Source organism: Magallana gigas, chromosome 6 (assembly GCF_963853765.1).
Source record: "Magallana gigas chromosome 6, xbMagGiga1.1, whole genome shotgun sequence".
Taxonomy (NCBI): domain Eukaryota; kingdom Metazoa; phylum Mollusca; class Bivalvia; order Ostreida; family Ostreidae; genus Magallana; species Magallana gigas.
In genome coordinates this window covers 30,881,615-30,898,534 of record NC_088858.1, presented here as the reverse complement: position 1 = coordinate 30,898,534, position 16,920 = coordinate 30,881,615, and the positions used below count along the sequence as shown (strand labels likewise).

Here is a 16,920-nt window from a genome sequence, read left to right as displayed (position 1 = left end):
AATGTTATTCCGCTACGGTTTAGTGATCAATCTAACGTGTCAATGTGGTTTTCAGTAAGAAGTTTACGATTATAACCCGAAGAACGTAGAGTGACAATATTTTGGGAAAACTCCTCGAACCTATCTATTCTTCCTTTTTCTTGTCAACACTTAAAAACCGTCTCAAGAGACTTTAATGTTGGTTTGTCTTGAGTCAATCGCTTGACCTGTCCTCATGTCCAGTTTTGTCCTTCATTTCCATCTTTACTGATCCCTAGGTCTCATTTGGGCTTCTTTTTCCGTTTCCGATGCAACATGAATTTGAACACAAAAACGACAACCCTGATCTTTTTCACAAGCCAGAAATAAACAAGTCTGACCCCGGATGTAACATTAATTTTTTTTAATCTGATGCTCAAAAGCATGACTTTGCCAAAAGCGCATAGAAATAATTGTATATGAGATTGATCTACATGTAGCTTGCAACCTAACTGCTTAGATAATTCTGAGAACTCACATAATTTTCAATTTTCATAATTGTTCTGGTTGGAAAATCATATAGTATCATGAGGACTTCTGATTGAAAACTTTTGTCTGTTGATCGACTTCTTGTAATGAGTCTTGCACACAAGATATATTCTCCCCTCAAAACATTCTGCAACTTAATAATTTTACCAACTATTTTATGGTGAATTAGTAAAAAAAAGTTATCTATAATTAGGCATTTTTTCTTGCAAAAATCCAATTATTATATAATTATTTGGAAAAGTACACAAATATATTAACCATAAAAGCAATAACATTAAACATATAGTTGTATATCAAACAAAGCGATCACTATCTAATGATTTTATTATCTATCCTCAATATATATACATTTGATCGTGACAAGGACAACTGGTGTCAATATGACCATGATAATTGGATGCCTACTTTTCCTTCTTGATATAGGTGAGTATTTGTTAGTGTCTTATTCTCTGACTTTTTTTCAACAATTTTTTTTATTTCTTTCTTTTAGTAGTAATTTTGTTAATGTTTACTTTCACTTTTGTAAAAATAATTTAAACAATCTATACAAACAAACCATTCACGCATTATGAAAGGGGTAAATCTTTACATTGCAGCATTAGGATGTCGCCCCGGATGGACTACTTTCAACACGTCTTGCTATCATTTATCATTAGATAAAAAATCGTGGATTGATGGCATGGTCAGTGTCATACAATACTGTAGATTCCTTATTTTACGCGAGTCTTTAATTCTGCGATACAACGGTTTTCCATCAAATCGCGAGAACATAAAATCGCGAATGCCGAAATTTTATCATAGTTTCATGTAGTTTATATATGTCTGAAAAAATGAAAGCGAGATTTTATAATTCGCGAGACGGGCTTCTCGCGATTTTACGCGGAGTTTAATAAGGAATTTACAGTAGTTGGATAGTTTTACTTTATAATGAAATAATTCAACTTGTTCATATTTAGTAAAGGAATATAATTGTTTTCCATTTTTATCTACTCAAGAAGACTTGGTGGTAAACAAATTAGCCATAAGATCTTCCCTTATTTTTTTGATATGATGTCTTTACATAGAAACTATTATTTTGTATAGAGAGAGTCTACATATTTTACATTTTAGATTTGGACATTTTCCTGTATTCTTATAAAGTGCTCTCCTTTTTAAGGTGATAATTAGAGTCTAAATATGGCCACAACAATCAAACACTCTTAAACCCTCTTCTAATTTCAAATTTTATAAATTATTCATTTTACTCCATATTCGTTGGACACAGCTATCTTTTCTTTTAAATATAATCATGTGCATATAATCCAAATGTTATAACAAGTAAATCAGTGTTTGTTGTGAACTCAAGTTTAGTGTTATAATGAAGACCAAATAACAAATGCAGAATTATGAAAGTTTGATTTACACGGAGCATTAAATCATTTCTTTATTTTCGTACCTAGAAAATGTGCGAGATACACGGTGCATACCTGGTTCACGTAAACAGTGCCAGTGAGGATAATTTTACAACCAATCTATTGATAACTCATAAAGGTGAATAATATTAACATTTTTGCTGAGCAATTTTTATGTCATCTTAATAGATCAAATATGTTTGACCACATGATCAAAAAATTCACGAGATCAACATTCTATTTCCCCTTAATGGCCAGAAGATCTCCGTATACCAAACGTCTACGATTTTGACCTTTGAAGCAATGGGTATAGATATTTTTTCCAACTTCCCTCCCCCTTATGAATTAATGTTTGCATTAAATAATGAACGTCGGAGTAACAGTCAAGAAAAATTAGGTCATGGTTTAGACTCAAAAAAGGATGGCAAATTGGGCGTGTAGTTTCTTTGTTGCGTTAAAACTACGATAGCAAAATTCTCTTTCTCGCAGGTATATGATACTCTGATAGATTATATGCAACGTTTTAACGCAATCTACCGTTTGATTCTTTTAAGTGGTCATCTCAAAATACATTTACAATAAAAATATTACTGCACGAATATATGGAATAATGAAATTTGGCGCACCTCAAAGCAGATTTAAGGAAGGAGTCTTTTCTTGTTTTCGACTTGTCAAACGTAAATTTGATTAATTGTCCATTAAATCAAGATGAAAGGAAATTAAAATAGTATATTTTCCTCTCTTTTTTACTATCACACAACTTGGCATAGAAAAAGTAATCAATGTATAGAATCTAACAAGGACTACATTTTTGGCGTAATATTGGCGTAGGAAAATATCGCATGTTTCGCAATTGCTGCAGATTAATGAGTCTGTTTTAGCATTTTAAAAATAATAATATTTATGTTGGATTTGTTTTACTAATGTGAACTAATGATATGATACTTGGGTTTCAGAATATGTTTTTAAAATATGATTTGCCTATCAAATTACATTTTATAAGCGTTTTAAAGCCCCCTTTCTATACATTGATTTTTGAGAAAAAATCACTAAAATCAGTTTTTCTCTCTTATCAAACGGTCAATATATTAGCTTTTCTCTTTTCTGTCAATTTATATCTTATCATAAAGTCTCCATAATACATACAAATCAGAAATATTTTATTATTGGAAGCATAAAAATTTAATCAAAATTTCTTCAAACTTTAAGATAATTAGAGGAAATGCGGGTTAAGCAATATCAATTTTAGTATAAATATTCATTCCAATTTAGAAGGATAAGCTGATAGAAATTCTTATATTCTATCATTTCATTGAAGAATAGAATCTTCAAATCTTAAACAAATGTCTAGAGAACTACGAAGAGCTATTCTTATTTTTATTATCCTTTACCGTGAGGAAAAAGGTAGTGACCTTGACCTGACCTTTATGCAAAAAACAAAAAGGTCAGATTTGATTAAACTGATAGAATCATTTAGTAATATGATCCGTTTGAATGTGTCAAAATTTCATGAATTTCTTATCATCAGAATTATGTTTGATAACGAGAAGACTCCTTCCTTAATAATACACCATCGATTTTCTTCAAATTTTAATGTGCAATTAGTAATATCAGTTTTAACCTTATTTATAAAAAAAATAAATACCGAATTCTACCATCTAGCTTTTAAATAAGGGGTCATATCAAAATAAAAAAAGGAAAAAATTCTGAAATATATTTGAAGCATTACCAATGTAGATAGGTTTTTAAAGGCGTACACTTTTAACTGCTTCTTTTATTATGACGTCATAATGCGCAATGGCACTGATCACTTTTCAAAAAAGTTAAACATTGTTCCATAAATAAAATTTTCCTCAAAAAAAAAACTTTCATACTTGATATCAAAACATTTTCTTTAAGGTTTAAATACACTGTATTCTAAAAGGTTATGCACCAAAAACGAGCTATAAAAACTATTGTCAGCTTCCTTAAAAGAACTTTGATACGATTTAAGGTTCCTCACTACACCTTGAAATAGTTTTTCATATCAGCAAAACATTACTTGATTATGATAGAAAGCATGATGGATAAGAAGTATATTTATCAAATAGGCGAAAAATTGTGCAATTTTAGATAAAAATGGTATTTTCAAAAATTTCATTCAGTAAGCATAAACAAAAGCCCCAGGTGGATTCGAACTCATGACCTGCGGTTCACAAGCCTGATACTTTAACAGGTCGGGTACACTACCTTATATGGATAGCATTATTTAACACGTGACAGTATTTTCGTCAAACAGATTCTCCAATCCAGTGAATGAGTTGCAATGCATGACGGTCTACAACGTGTCTACGATTCAACAAACGCACGTGGTTTTTGTCTGTTTTATTCACAATATTTAATTGCTTGCCGGAATGTTTGTACATCTTGATTTTTACTTTAGAAGGTAAAAAAGGAAAGATTACGTACCATTAACTTTGTTCCATGCTCACATTGAAAAATACTGTTGTTTTAGTTGATCAATTGTTGCTTCAAAAATGATCAGTATCAAACGACTGACAAACATACGCATACAAGTACAAACAGGTTTTGATAAGAAAAAACTGCACAGTTGTGTATTGGGGACTTTATCATTGTGCACTAGAAATAAATACAGGTAACTGTACATTTGTAACATACGTGAATAGCCACGGTAGTAGAAATGCACAAATATACAAACGCAGAAGCGCAAGCTGTGCAGCATATAGTATTTTGTCCGTGAAGCAATCTGATGAATGTCCCTGAAGAAAATATCAACGCGGATTCTAATAATGTTGCTTTAAATATGGGATATCATGTGAAAAAACGGTACTCGCTGCTTCTAGTTCTATAGGACGTACCTCTCTTTTGAACAGTGACAATGGGGTATTTAAATAGGTTGATATAAGTCCTCATATGCAATACTTTTTAAATGTGAGCATAGAAATTGAAGTTCAGACATAACTGTCCATATAAATTTCATAAATTCTGAAAAATCATTCATAATGAGTTTCCAAAGGACAATTCAAAATGGTATATATTTTCAATACGCTTTGTATACACTGAAACTTGTAGTAGCCCACAATGCCTTGCAACTCATTCACCTGATTGGTTTGTCGATAAAAGTAAACAGATGGCTAATTTAGTATGCAAATTTATGCCGACGTCACAAAATATAGTGGTCTCGACCTGTTTAACCACTGAGCTACGACGATACACATCTGAATCGATTGATACAGTTAGTTTAACAAAACATTTAAATCGCCATCTTATGACGTAGTGTCTAAAAAAGTACAAGTCTCGGTGTAGTGAAGTACCTTAAGCTGAAAATATAGCCTACACTGTTATTCAAAAGATTATGCCGCCAAAAAATACGAGCAAAAAAACTATAGTCGGCTAAAAATCTAAATAAAGTAAATACGCTAGATTAATTTAAATGTAGCAATAAGATGTTATTGCTACATTTAAATTAATCTAACGTATTTCCATTATTTAGATTTTTAGTTAAGTGCTAATTTTGTATATGTTTTTCTCCCTCAATATGTACTGTATAGTTTTTGTTGTCCTGAAGAAGGGACGGATTGTAACTAAAAATTGATAATATTTCACTTTATTGATCGTGTCGTTGGTTATTTTTAGCGCTTTTTCATATCGCATGTTACTGATCTTTCAGATCCCCGACACTTATGGATATCGAGTGTTCTTGGTTTTTTCAGTGCTTTTCTCTCTCTCTCTCTCTCTCTCTCTCTCTCTCTCTCTCTCTCTCTCTCTCTCTCTCTCTCTCTCTCCAATGTATATAGTCATAGTACATTTAAGCTATACAGGCTGTTAAATTCATGTGTTTGATTTCTTATAAAACTAACTTTATGATGTCAATTATAATATTTAAAACGATCACGCAACAAAGTTATAAACAATAAAAAATATTTATTTTTCTGCCAGGAAGGTAATGTCACCTCATGGATATCAATCCAACACTTGATCTCGCCAGCTAACTTTAGACTATGATACAAAAAAGGTGGAGGGTCAAAACCGTCATAGTTGTTATAATTTCACAAATGAACTGACATAAAAATTTTTTTCAATTTAGCAGAAATTGACCCTTACATTAATTTGAACAAAAGAAATCAAAAACACGAGCGTGTAGGAATGTTTATATTATACTTCACTTAAACAATGACGTAGGCCTATGTGCTTTCCCCTATGTGCTATTTTTAGTTCGTGCGAATGTTATCCTATTTAAACAGGCATCGTGAATTACGAACGTATTACATTCAAAATGCATGTATATATAACAAATAAAAAAATGTTAAGCATATACAAAATCAACACAAATATATGTAATTAGGCACAAAATAACGGCCACCTGATTTACATCGGATATGCGCAAGAGGTCTATATCGCCCTTCCTTCATTAATATTCATGAAAAGGCATTACTTTCTTGCCAGAAAAATATATATCTTTGTGACAAGATGGAATTCACCATTGTAATTTATAGAATAAAGATAACTTTTATAAGTAAACAAAAGCATGCATTTTTACTGTCATTAAAAATTGACGCCAATTATAGCGTGTATAGCTTTAATCGGCAAAATAAATTGTAGCGGACAACGCATGGTTGGGCGGTTCTGATTGGACTGAAGAGGGAATGTGGGTATGGGAACCGGAAGGAGAGTTGATTCAATACTCAAATTTTGCTCACCATCAACCCGACAACAGAGACGGTCAAAATTGTCTAAAAAAGGGCCTTAGTCTGAATTACCTTTGGAATGACAAAGACTGCGACCAACCTTATCCTTATATTTGCGAAACTACGTAAGATGTTCTCTTTGTTCGTTGCATCTAACTAAGTCGTTTTGTTCTACCGGGGAAAGAGATTTTAATTGTTCTTGGTTTGATTTATAAAATTATCAGACTATCAGTGAGTACAAGTTAGCAACACATAGTGACAATTTAAAATAAACACGATACAAATAGATTCGAAACAACTACTCGATTTTCTTAGTACATGAATTATTTGGTTACAGAGTCAATTTGAGTAAACTTTAGCGGTTCTGTTACGCTACTGCTCTCGAACATCCAACCAATCAAACTGTGGCTAACAAAACTACACATGCAAATTTTACGCTAAGATTCGCAAGCTCATAGTGTGTGAATTTTTGTAACAGCGGAAATTTACAAACTTCGCTTAAAGGTTCTGAATATTTAAATATCTATAATGTCATGGTTTTTTTTTATTAATTCATCTGCCAGTTATTACTAAATACAACCTTGATTGTTACTGAATGGTAATGACCGTATTCTTCAAAAGATAGATTGGACGTGACCTCTGTACGTAAAATAACAGCTGATTTATATCACATAGGTCTCAGGTATATGATTTTATACAGCTATCTGGTATACTGATAAAAACAACTTTAATGTAAAGACAGATGCATTGTGTTATCTTGTTTTTTTGAAAAATACACTGTCACATCTGCATCATCACACACTTTTGAAACGATTTAAATGTGTATTAATTCCCTTTTTTTAAACATGCATCAATCTTAAATTGTATTTATCATTTTAAGATGTGTTATTTGCAGTAATGAAGATGGAACTCCAGTAGTTGGCTAAACATGTGTTTGTAAATTGTAAATAAATCATTCAGACGATAGGAATTCAAGTACGTGTGTTATTGATGTCAACTTTCATGGAGCTTCAGGTTTGTCTCATTCTAATGGTAGCAAAAATAAATATGTACACTTATATGATGTATACATATGTACATCATTTTTAATTTGCTAATGATTGTTCTGATGGAAAAATCATTGTTCTGATGGAAAAATCATATCTTATCATAAAGACATTCTATTGAAAAATTCAGATATTTTGTTTGTTAATTGATTTCTTGTAACAAGCCTTGAAAACAAGGTAAATTCTCCCTATGAAATATCTCGACTTAACAATATTACAGACTATTTTCATGCAAATCTAGTGATATCACTGTATAATCACATCTACAACTGCAAATTTCTCTTTTAAATAAATACAAGTTATTTTGGAAACTGCATGAATATCAATAATATATCAATATGTATATCTAATGTTTAGATTTACTTATATCTAAAACCAAGCGATCCCAATTTGATGATCTAGTCATATAAACGTTTTGCAATAGATCGCATAGTGATTGTAACACAGACAACTGGTTTCAATATGACCATGGTAATTGGCTGTATACTTTTCCTTCTTGATATAGGTAAGTATCTGTTAGTGTCAGTGACCTATCTTATTTGGTTGCAGTAAATATTAACCCTTATCGTATAATACTAAAAATGTAGTACTATGGGAATAATATTCAAATATAACAACATTCTGCATACAGGTATCGAGTTTTAAATGCGAATCTTCTTGTTTGGTAAAGAATTGGGTCATACCTTTATATCGTTTTCAAAAGTAATAGTTTGCAATTTCGTTTATTCAAAGTTTATTTTAACAGGTAAACTAGATATATTTAATCCATGCCGACATTTATGGCATTTTTTCATGTGACAAGCATTTAAGATCATTTCAAAATTCGACAGCTTTGTAGACTTTACATTTGTCTATCTGCAACATGTCAGATGTACTATTTTCGAGCATGAAGTATGTAGAAACTACGGATTGAAAATGTGACGAGTTAAAGATTAAATTTAAAACCATAAAGCTAAAAACAATGTACACAATACACAGGAACTTAATTAAAACTTAAAGTCTTTATGCCCGAGTTGTTACACTATCAGAATTAGGTTAAGGCAAGTTTGAGTTTAATGACCGTCAAAATTATGATTAACTATTTTTATGAAAACAGTGCTGAATATTAATACCAGGTGAATGTGTTCACCAAGATATTATTTTTCTACTTCGGAGTCGACTCATTCTTTGAAGCTGCCGTGCCATGGTATCACTTAATTGACGGTTTAAAATATATTACTTTTTACCTTAACAAAAAATCAAAAAGTGGAACACTACCCCGAAGTTCATTTGTATGTTTGCTACAATAATTCGATCGGCAATTAGTTCATGTTTATAAGTTTTACTGCTAGAATCCTATTGTAAATCGCATAAAATAAATATTGTCATTATTCATCGGAAACCCCCTCGACTTAATCAATGTTATTACAAATACTACGTATTTTTATTTACTACAACGAAGCACGGGATTCTAGCAGCATTTTTCATGTAGTTTAGGTCACATACTTTCGATTTTTACCAAAGTCATCTTTCATAATATCCGGGGTAGTATTACACTTTTGCATTTTTTTGTACACACTGACAGAGGAAATGTCTATCTGCTTACCTTATAACACTCGTTATAAAACCTGATTATGACCTAACTGACACTCATCAAAATCTTAGGTATGGGTCATTATCAAAATATGCAGCCTTTTGCGTCAGTGTCAATTTAAAGGGGGAAAAATAATGTTCTGGGGAATATATACAGTACCATTGGATTTTAGAAACTTAAACCCATATTGTTGAACAAATAAATCGACAATTTTACTGCTTAAAGTATAAAAAAAATATTATTTGTTATGAGATTTCAGTGAATTTATGTTGTCATTAAATTTTTCCAACGTCTTTAACCTACAATATCTTCAATAATATTGATGTTTTATTCCAAAAATCGCCGTTAATTTTCAAAACAACATTCATATTTTAATTTCTGCTATGCTCCTTAACAAGTTCTCTTTTAAAAACAATGAATTTGATGAGATATATGCTTGTACAAAAAGTTTTTGTCATTGGTGTTACAAGGCAAATTATATAAAAATATCTTAAAATACATCAAGTAAATAATATTGTACTACAGTTGGAATCCCCCAGATCATAGTGACATCATTCCCTGCTACTAAAAAGTTAAATGTATCAGTGATGACATCATTGTGATAGAAAATATGGCAGAAAATGTTAGTATGCTCCGAAAAATACAATGTAAACTGTGTCAGTGGGATAACGTGCTATTTAAGGTTTTCTATTATGAAAGAACAAAAAAGTTTTTCACATAAATGATGAATGTTTATCACATTATAACATAGGCTATGTAGCTTAGTGTTGTATCTGTTCTCTTGGGTCATACTGCTACATTTACTATGGATACATCAGTGGTATAACGGTCAGTGGTGTAACCAAAAATTGTTGTTACACCACTGAAAAAACTGTTACACCACATGACATTATTTAATTATTTTACTTTTTCTTCCATTTCATTTATATTTTGAGCATTTTGAACAATTGTTATTTATCAATATTACAAGTTAGACACTGTCACAATAAAGAAAGCTTGACTATTTAATTGCAATTGTGTTTTCTTAATCTGGAAAATGAGACCTGTTACACCATTGACATTATTTGAAACACCATTGACATTTTGTATGCTCTAATTATGTTTTACCCATTTAAATACTTGATTAAAAGATAAAAGTAAAAACAAATTTATTCTAATAAAGAAATGAAATTATCCACATCATATTTTTATTAAAAAATCGAATTTTTTAATGACTTATAGTGTACAATAATATATGTTATTCCACTGACATTTCACATTCCCTATTATGTTATACTAAAATCTTTCAAATACTTAAAGGTAACAAATGCTAGCTGAGCTTCAAAAACATATATAGACAAAGAGGAAGTGTATATGCATTGTATGCATAGATTTTGGAGAAAATTGGAGAAATTTCAATTTTATTATCCAAAGTGTATGATTGATATGAGCTGGTATAGTATTGAAGATGTTGTTTGTGAGATTGATGAGCCGAAGAAAGTTCGAACTCGGTACAAGGTGGATAAAAGTGTGTGGAAATATAACATCAAAGAATGAGTGAATTCATGTAAAAAAACATCTACATGCCATTTTTGTGTCAGTGGTGTAACACTGATTATAAGTGGTGTAACAGTGTGTCTATCTTCAGATTATGAAAGAAAGAGGCACGAAAACTTTTATTTAAGATCAAATTTTTCATGTTTTAAATGCAATCAAAAATAGAAATTAGTTTATTTTACAAAATTTAACACACTTATCTCTTATTTATTATCGCTAGGTCAGTGGTGTAACTTTAAGTCAGTGGTAAAACATAATAATCAGTGGTGTAACGTGTACATTTTTCTCCAAATAAAATTAACTGACAATGATTCATGTATATTTGAAAACACCAGTGCATTTACAATAATGTCTTTTTTATGCTCCATTAAAAGAAAAATCCAGTTGTGTTCTTTTTAATGCTCAAATTAAAAATTTGTTGAGTAACATCAGACTTTGTCCCAAATGTTATGTTGGTCACTATGTAAATGTGTCAAATATTTTCTGTTATCTAATTCTAATAACTTTAAATGAAGTTTGTTGATATAAATTTTATGTCCATCATTTTAAAAGAATTATTTTATTTTATCTAAGAATTTTTTCCTATACTATATGCCTGTTACACCACTGACAAAATGTTCACAGTTCATTTAATTTTAGTCTAATTATCCACCAAATGGTAGATTCCAATGTTTGCAAATTTTTAGATGTTATACTTTATTGTTTGTTAAATGTGTTTTTTGCAATCAAAGTAATTTTTTCACCAATAATTTTCTCATGTTTTACATATTTTAAAAGTCTGCATATTTTGATAATGACCCGTATCTGCATTAAATAAGTCTTATTTCGCCATTATTTACCCTGCATTCCGATGATTTGTCTCCCGACATAATCTGCTCTATTAAACATGCTTGTGACGTCATCAATGATAATTATACGTAATACAGAGAAATCGAAGATAAATTCAGTTAGAATAGTTTCTAGTGATATTCTATGCCTGTAGTTTTTATGATTTAAACAAGATATAAAGTTAAAATCGACATGTTTCTGAGTAAAATATGACATTATGCTGCTTATTGTGACGTCATATTGATCAAAGGAATTTTTACTCTATCGATTGCTGAGAGTTGCCTTATCATACATGCGTAATTTCAAATCTAATGATTTCTACATAAGATTTTTATTGCATTCTCTGATCATCACAGTTTCAAAACTTTCATCTTTTGTGATTCATGAGTACAGCCAAAAGAAGGGGTGTATCGTTTTATTCACTTCTCAATAATAGATTGTTTTGGTACTTATCATCCAAAAGGCATTATGTGTTGTTGACACTTTTTTCACAGTAAATCATTCATTGAATACACAACTAATTAAAGTAATTGTTTTAATAATTTTAAACTCTTGATAACAAAACTCTTGAAAATTGTATCTTATTGTGTTGTTATAGTCCATTCAATGAATGCACAACTAATTAAAGTGATTATTTTAATAATTCTTAACTCTTAATAACAACGTTCTTAAAAATTGTATCTAATTGTCATGTTATAGCTAAAAGGGATTTTTTAATTGTTTAAATAATGCAACTCATATATTTTTATCTAAAGAATTGGGGGTTTTTTTGTCGTTAAAAAAACTTAAAATCAAGTACAATTTCATTTCTTCAATTCATCCCGATTTTAAAAAGGAATATGGATAAATAAGTAATGCAAAGCCATGTAAATGTCTTGTAATGCGAACATTAGATTTTGAAAAGTAATGCATTACAAGTATATGTACTCTAAGCTTAATTTTGTGTCATTAGACACTACTAGCATTACTTAGAGAACGTGATTTAGTTATCTTTAAAACTAAGCGACATCGACCAAATGGTATTTTATCTTACCTCAATGTATGCACATGCGTACCAGCATGAATAGTTTGATAGTAACACAGACAACTGGATTTAGCATGACTCTGATCATTGGATGTATACTTTTCCTTCTTGATATAGGTGAGAATCTGTAAGACTTATTTTTCTTCCTTTTCTTCATCAAGCTTTTTTTTAATTTCTTTTACTAATAATTTTGTTATTGTTTACTTATCCCTTCGCGCTTCTCTTAAAATAATCAAAATGTTTATACAAATCATTCATTCATCGTGAAAAGGTAAGTCTTTACATTGCAGCTTTTGGGTGTCCCCCCGGATGGACTACTTTCAACACGTCTTGCTATCATTTATCATTAGAGGAAGAATCATGGATGGATAGCATGGTCAGTGGTAAACGATAGTTTGAATATTTCTACTTCAAAATAAATTAAAAATTTTCATACTAAATTAAAAAGTATACATTTTTCCATCTGTATCCACTCAAATTCTCCTTCTCATGCCATATTTTTCTTGTTTGTTTTACTCCCTATGGGTTTGGCATAACTATCGCTTTTTGAATGATGGTTTGCATATGTTTTTTGATGTTTTATCAATTGAATAAGTGTTTGTTGCAAACTCCAGTTTAGTTTTAAAGGGAAGAACAAATAATAAATTCAGAAGTATGAAAGTCTGTTTCACATGAAGCATACAATTATTTCTTTATTTCCGTACCCAGAAAATGTGCGAGATACACGGTGCATACCTGGTTCATGTAACCAGTGCCAGTGAGGATACATTTACAACCAATCTAATGGTAACTAATGGAGGTGAGAATTATTAACATTGTTGCTGAATATTTGATTTGTAGGTCATATGAGTACTATGATGACCTATTGCAAGCTGTTTATGTTCGTCCTCGTGCGTCATGCGCCGTGTGTCGTGCGTTAAAGCTGACATAACTTCATAAAAGCGTTTGGTCGATCACCATATTAGTTTCGATTGATAAATATATATATATATATATATATATATATATATATATATATATATATATATATATATATATATATATATATATATGTGTGTGTGTGTGTGTGTGTGTGTGTGTGTGTGTGTGTGTGTTATATTCAGTAGTATATTCTTACTATTTAACTCTATATGGACGAATAGTCAATAATTGTAATATTAGCTCGTCCAAAAAATATTGACCGGTCAATATTTTTTTTATATTGACCGGCTAGGAATAATATCTAGAGAACATTCCCTCTATTTCAAATAATTGCCTCTGATTTGTTGATTTGTAAACGATGTCGTAAATAACTCTTCGCGACTCCAAAACAAGATGACGTCATAATAGACAGTCAGTCAAGGCAAGTAAATAACGGACGCGCGACGGTTTGCTATCATAACGGATATAAGAATTTGCAAAATACTGTGAAGTAAAATCAGGTAGAACATCTGTATGTTAATTCTTACGGTCGGCGGAATATCACCAGTGACCGTTTGATGCTGAGGATATTTTGGAAATGAACTTTTGCACAAAATTGAATTCGTGAATTCTTTGTTGAGATGAGAAAATTACGGTGATCTGTTTTCAATTACTTTCTTAATTTTTGGTTTGTTTCTTCATATAACAAAACAAATGTTGACTGTGTTTTCGGGCAAGTTTGATTATATTAGCCCCCTTGGGACGATAATATTGCCCTCCGCTTCGCGTCGAGCAATATTTCGTGCCTCGGGGGCTAATATAATCAATATTTCCCTCAATCCCAGTCAATATTTGTATATAATATATATATATATATATATATATATATATATATATATATATATATATATATATATATATATATATATATATAAAGGTCATAGTACATAAATCGCATGGATTTAAATGGCAAAATAAATTGTAGCGGGTCATGCATGGATGGGCGGTTCTGATTGGACTGTAGAGGGAATGTGGGTATGGGAACCGGAAGGAGAGTTGATTCAATACTCAAATTTTGCTGGCGGTGAACCCAACAACAAGGACGGTCAAAATTGTCTGAAAAAGGGTATTAGTCAGCATTACCATTGGAATGACCAAGACTGTGACAGACTTTATCCTTATATTTGCGAAACTACGTGAGATGTTCTCTTTGTTCGTTGCATATAAATAAGTCGTTTTGTTTTACCGGGGAAAGATATTTTAATTGTTCTGGGTTTAATATATAAATTATCAGCCTATCCAATGAGTGCATGTAAGCAACACAAAGTGACAATTTAAAATAAACATAACACAAATATATTCGAAATAACTACTCACAGAGTCAATTTGAGTAAACTTTAGCTGTTCTGATACGCTACTGCTCTCGAACATCCAACCAATCAAACTGTGGCTAACAAAACTACACATGCACATTTTACGCTAAAATTCGCAATTTTAAAGGACATATCGCATGTTTCTAAAGTATACGACATTTTACATTTTTTGGCTTCCTTGTATATATATCTAATAATTACTCCTAACAGTTTGTTAACGGTATAAAAGCGGTAATTAGCCATAATATCAATTTAAATTATAGCCCCGATCGTTTAAAAACTCGTTAATTAGATACCGTGTCACGTGGTACAGTGACGTCACATGCGACCTTCTTCGAACAGCTGATTGTAAACAAATTGTAGGATTAGCATCGTCTTCTTTAAATTTTGACATTCATTCACCATGTAAGTTGGTTTTTTTACATGCTGACTAAATTAAAAGAATCTTATTATTCAGTCGTACATGTTTGAGCCACTAGTACGGATAAAAAACGATGATATTGCCGAAAAAGCGACGATGAAGTCGGCAATGACAATCAAATTGATCGACGTTTAAACATTGTCAACACAACTTAGTAAGGATTGTAGCTCAAATAAATCTGTTAAAGGTGTTTATTTATTAAAATCTACAACAGTCTTGGTTTTTGGCGTTCCTAACGACTCAGAATGTTCATTATTGTAAAAACTGTGGTACACAAGAAGTTTGTTTCTTCGGCAGTAACTGATCACACCTTTCTAAGGTTGTTTACTCTATATTACACTGGATTATAAAAGCAGGCAAGAACGTATTCCTTAATTATTGTTTATTTCTGTAAGATCCCATCTACGTATTTTTTTTATCCATTTACGTATAAATGTATATCAACAAACTTTGTCTATTTCTCGCGTAAACAATCAATATCGACAACTCGATCCATGACTTCTTCCACAAAAAATAAAACTAACAGAAATCTCATGTACCGTACTAAAATTATGATTTCTGCAGAGGTGAGATACATGTATGAATGAAGAAATCATGTATACAAAACCGATGCATACATGAACGTATAGTTTAACAATAAGAAAAAGAAAACAGCTAATGAAGCGAGGCGGTTTGCAAAATGGCGTCCCCTCTCGTTATTTTTCTCCGATGAACTAGCGTTTTGTACACAGGCCCCTGTGCATAAACTTCTATTTTTTTCTTATTGAGAAATGAATACGATTTATTTATGAAACTATAATTACAAAAATGTACCATATAATTAATAATCTATGAATTGAATGTTTATTTATAAATCCTCTCGTCGACAGATAGACCCCTATTTGTCACAAGATTTCCGCTTACTTTCGTAAGGGAAACTTAAAAAAACAACAGTCCAAATCCCCATTTTCGGTGGCTAAATCACCCGCAGGAGGCACAGAACACCATCATGTCCCGTTATCGGCAATTAAATAGGTGATAATTAGTTTAATTGTCGTTTAAATCTAATCCAATTACAAAGATGGCTAACAGCACCTTCTCGCTCGAGGTCGCATATGACGTCACACATCATGGCGGGTAGATCGAGAGAGAAAATATGCATATCGCGACATTTGAATTTCATCGCTTTCAAACTCAAGAATTAAACAGAATATTTTATGAAAACGTTAATAAACTTGATTTTTAATGAGTATAGAATGATTTTATTTAAAAAATTCCGAAAATTGAAAAACATGCGACACGTCCTTTAATGTAATGACAGATGCATTGTTATCTTGTTTTATTCTTTTGCATTTTTTAGAAATACACTGTCACATCTGCATCGTCACACGATTTTGAAACGATGAAAAAATATCTTTTAATTCTTTTTTATTAAATATGTATCAATCTTAAATTGATATTCATTTTTTTAATATGTGTTTTTCAGCAATAAAGATGAAAATCCAGTAGTTGGCTAAACATGTGTTTGTAAATTGTAAATAAATCAGTCAGACGATAGGAATTCATGTACATGTGTTATTTATGTTACCGTTCATGGAGCAGCAGGTTTGTGTCATTCGAATGATAGGAAAAATAAATATGTACACTTACATGG

At 31.1% G+C, this 16,920-nt stretch overlaps 2 protein-coding genes across 4 annotated transcripts; both read left to right on the top strand.

Moving 5' to 3' along the window:
- Positions 1–869: 869 nt before the first annotated feature.
- On the top strand, positions 870–7,561 carry LOC136269564 (perlucin-like). Its single transcript, XM_066088574.1, has 5 exons — positions 870–930; positions 1,104–1,189; positions 1,947–2,037; positions 6,501–6,711; positions 7,482–7,561. The coding sequence occupies exons 1-5, from the start codon at positions 888–890 to the stop codon at positions 7,510–7,512; spliced, it is 462 nt and encodes a 153-aa protein (XP_065944646.1). The 5' UTR covers positions 870–887; the 3' UTR covers positions 7,513–7,561.
- A 521-nt stretch (positions 7,562–8,082) lies between these two features.
- On the top strand, positions 8,083–16,827 carry LOC105333685 (perlucin-like protein). Of its 3 annotated transcripts, none has more exons than XM_034467833.2 (5): positions 8,083–8,137; positions 12,884–12,969; positions 13,302–13,392; positions 14,479–14,689; positions 16,753–16,827. In XM_034467833.2, exons 1-5 carry the CDS (start codon positions 8,095–8,097, stop codon positions 16,781–16,783), a joined length of 462 nt encoding a protein of 153 aa, XP_034323724.2. In that variant the 5' UTR covers positions 8,083–8,094; the 3' UTR covers positions 16,784–16,827. The 3 variants fall into 3 exon arrangements, 2 of the variants coding, with proteins under 2 accessions (XP_034323724.2, XP_034323723.2); XM_034467832.2 differs by lacking the exon at positions 8,083–8,137 and adding an exon at positions 12,328–12,710; XR_010714952.1 differs by lacking the exons at positions 8,083–8,137; positions 16,753–16,827 and adding an exon at positions 12,348–12,710 and having other exon boundaries at positions 14,479–14,985.
- Positions 16,828–16,920: the final 93 nt, after the last annotated feature.

Bases quoted from the DNA above. Each gene is read 5' to 3' on its own strand.
- LOC136269564 (XM_066088574.1), top strand. From the start codon at position 888: ATGACCATGATAATTGGATGCCTACTTTTCCTTCTTGATATAG. The intron at 931-1,103 runs GTGAGTATTTGT...TTTACATTGCAG, and splicing joins ACTTTTCCTTCTTGATATAG to CATTAGGATGTCGCCCCGGA. The intron at 1,190-1,946 runs GTCAGTGTCATA...TTTCGTACCTAG, and splicing joins AATCGTGGATTGATGGCATG to AAAATGTGCGAGATACACGG.
- LOC105333685 (XM_034467832.2), top strand. From the start codon at position 12,611: ATGCACATGCGTACCAGCATGAATAGTTTGATAGTAACACAGACAACT. The intron at 12,711-12,883 runs GTGAGAATCTGT...TTTACATTGCAG, and splicing joins ACTTTTCCTTCTTGATATAG to CTTTTGGGTGTCCCCCCGGA. The intron at 12,970-13,301 runs GTCAGTGGTAAA...TTCCGTACCCAG, and splicing joins AATCATGGATGGATAGCATG to AAAATGTGCGAGATACACGG.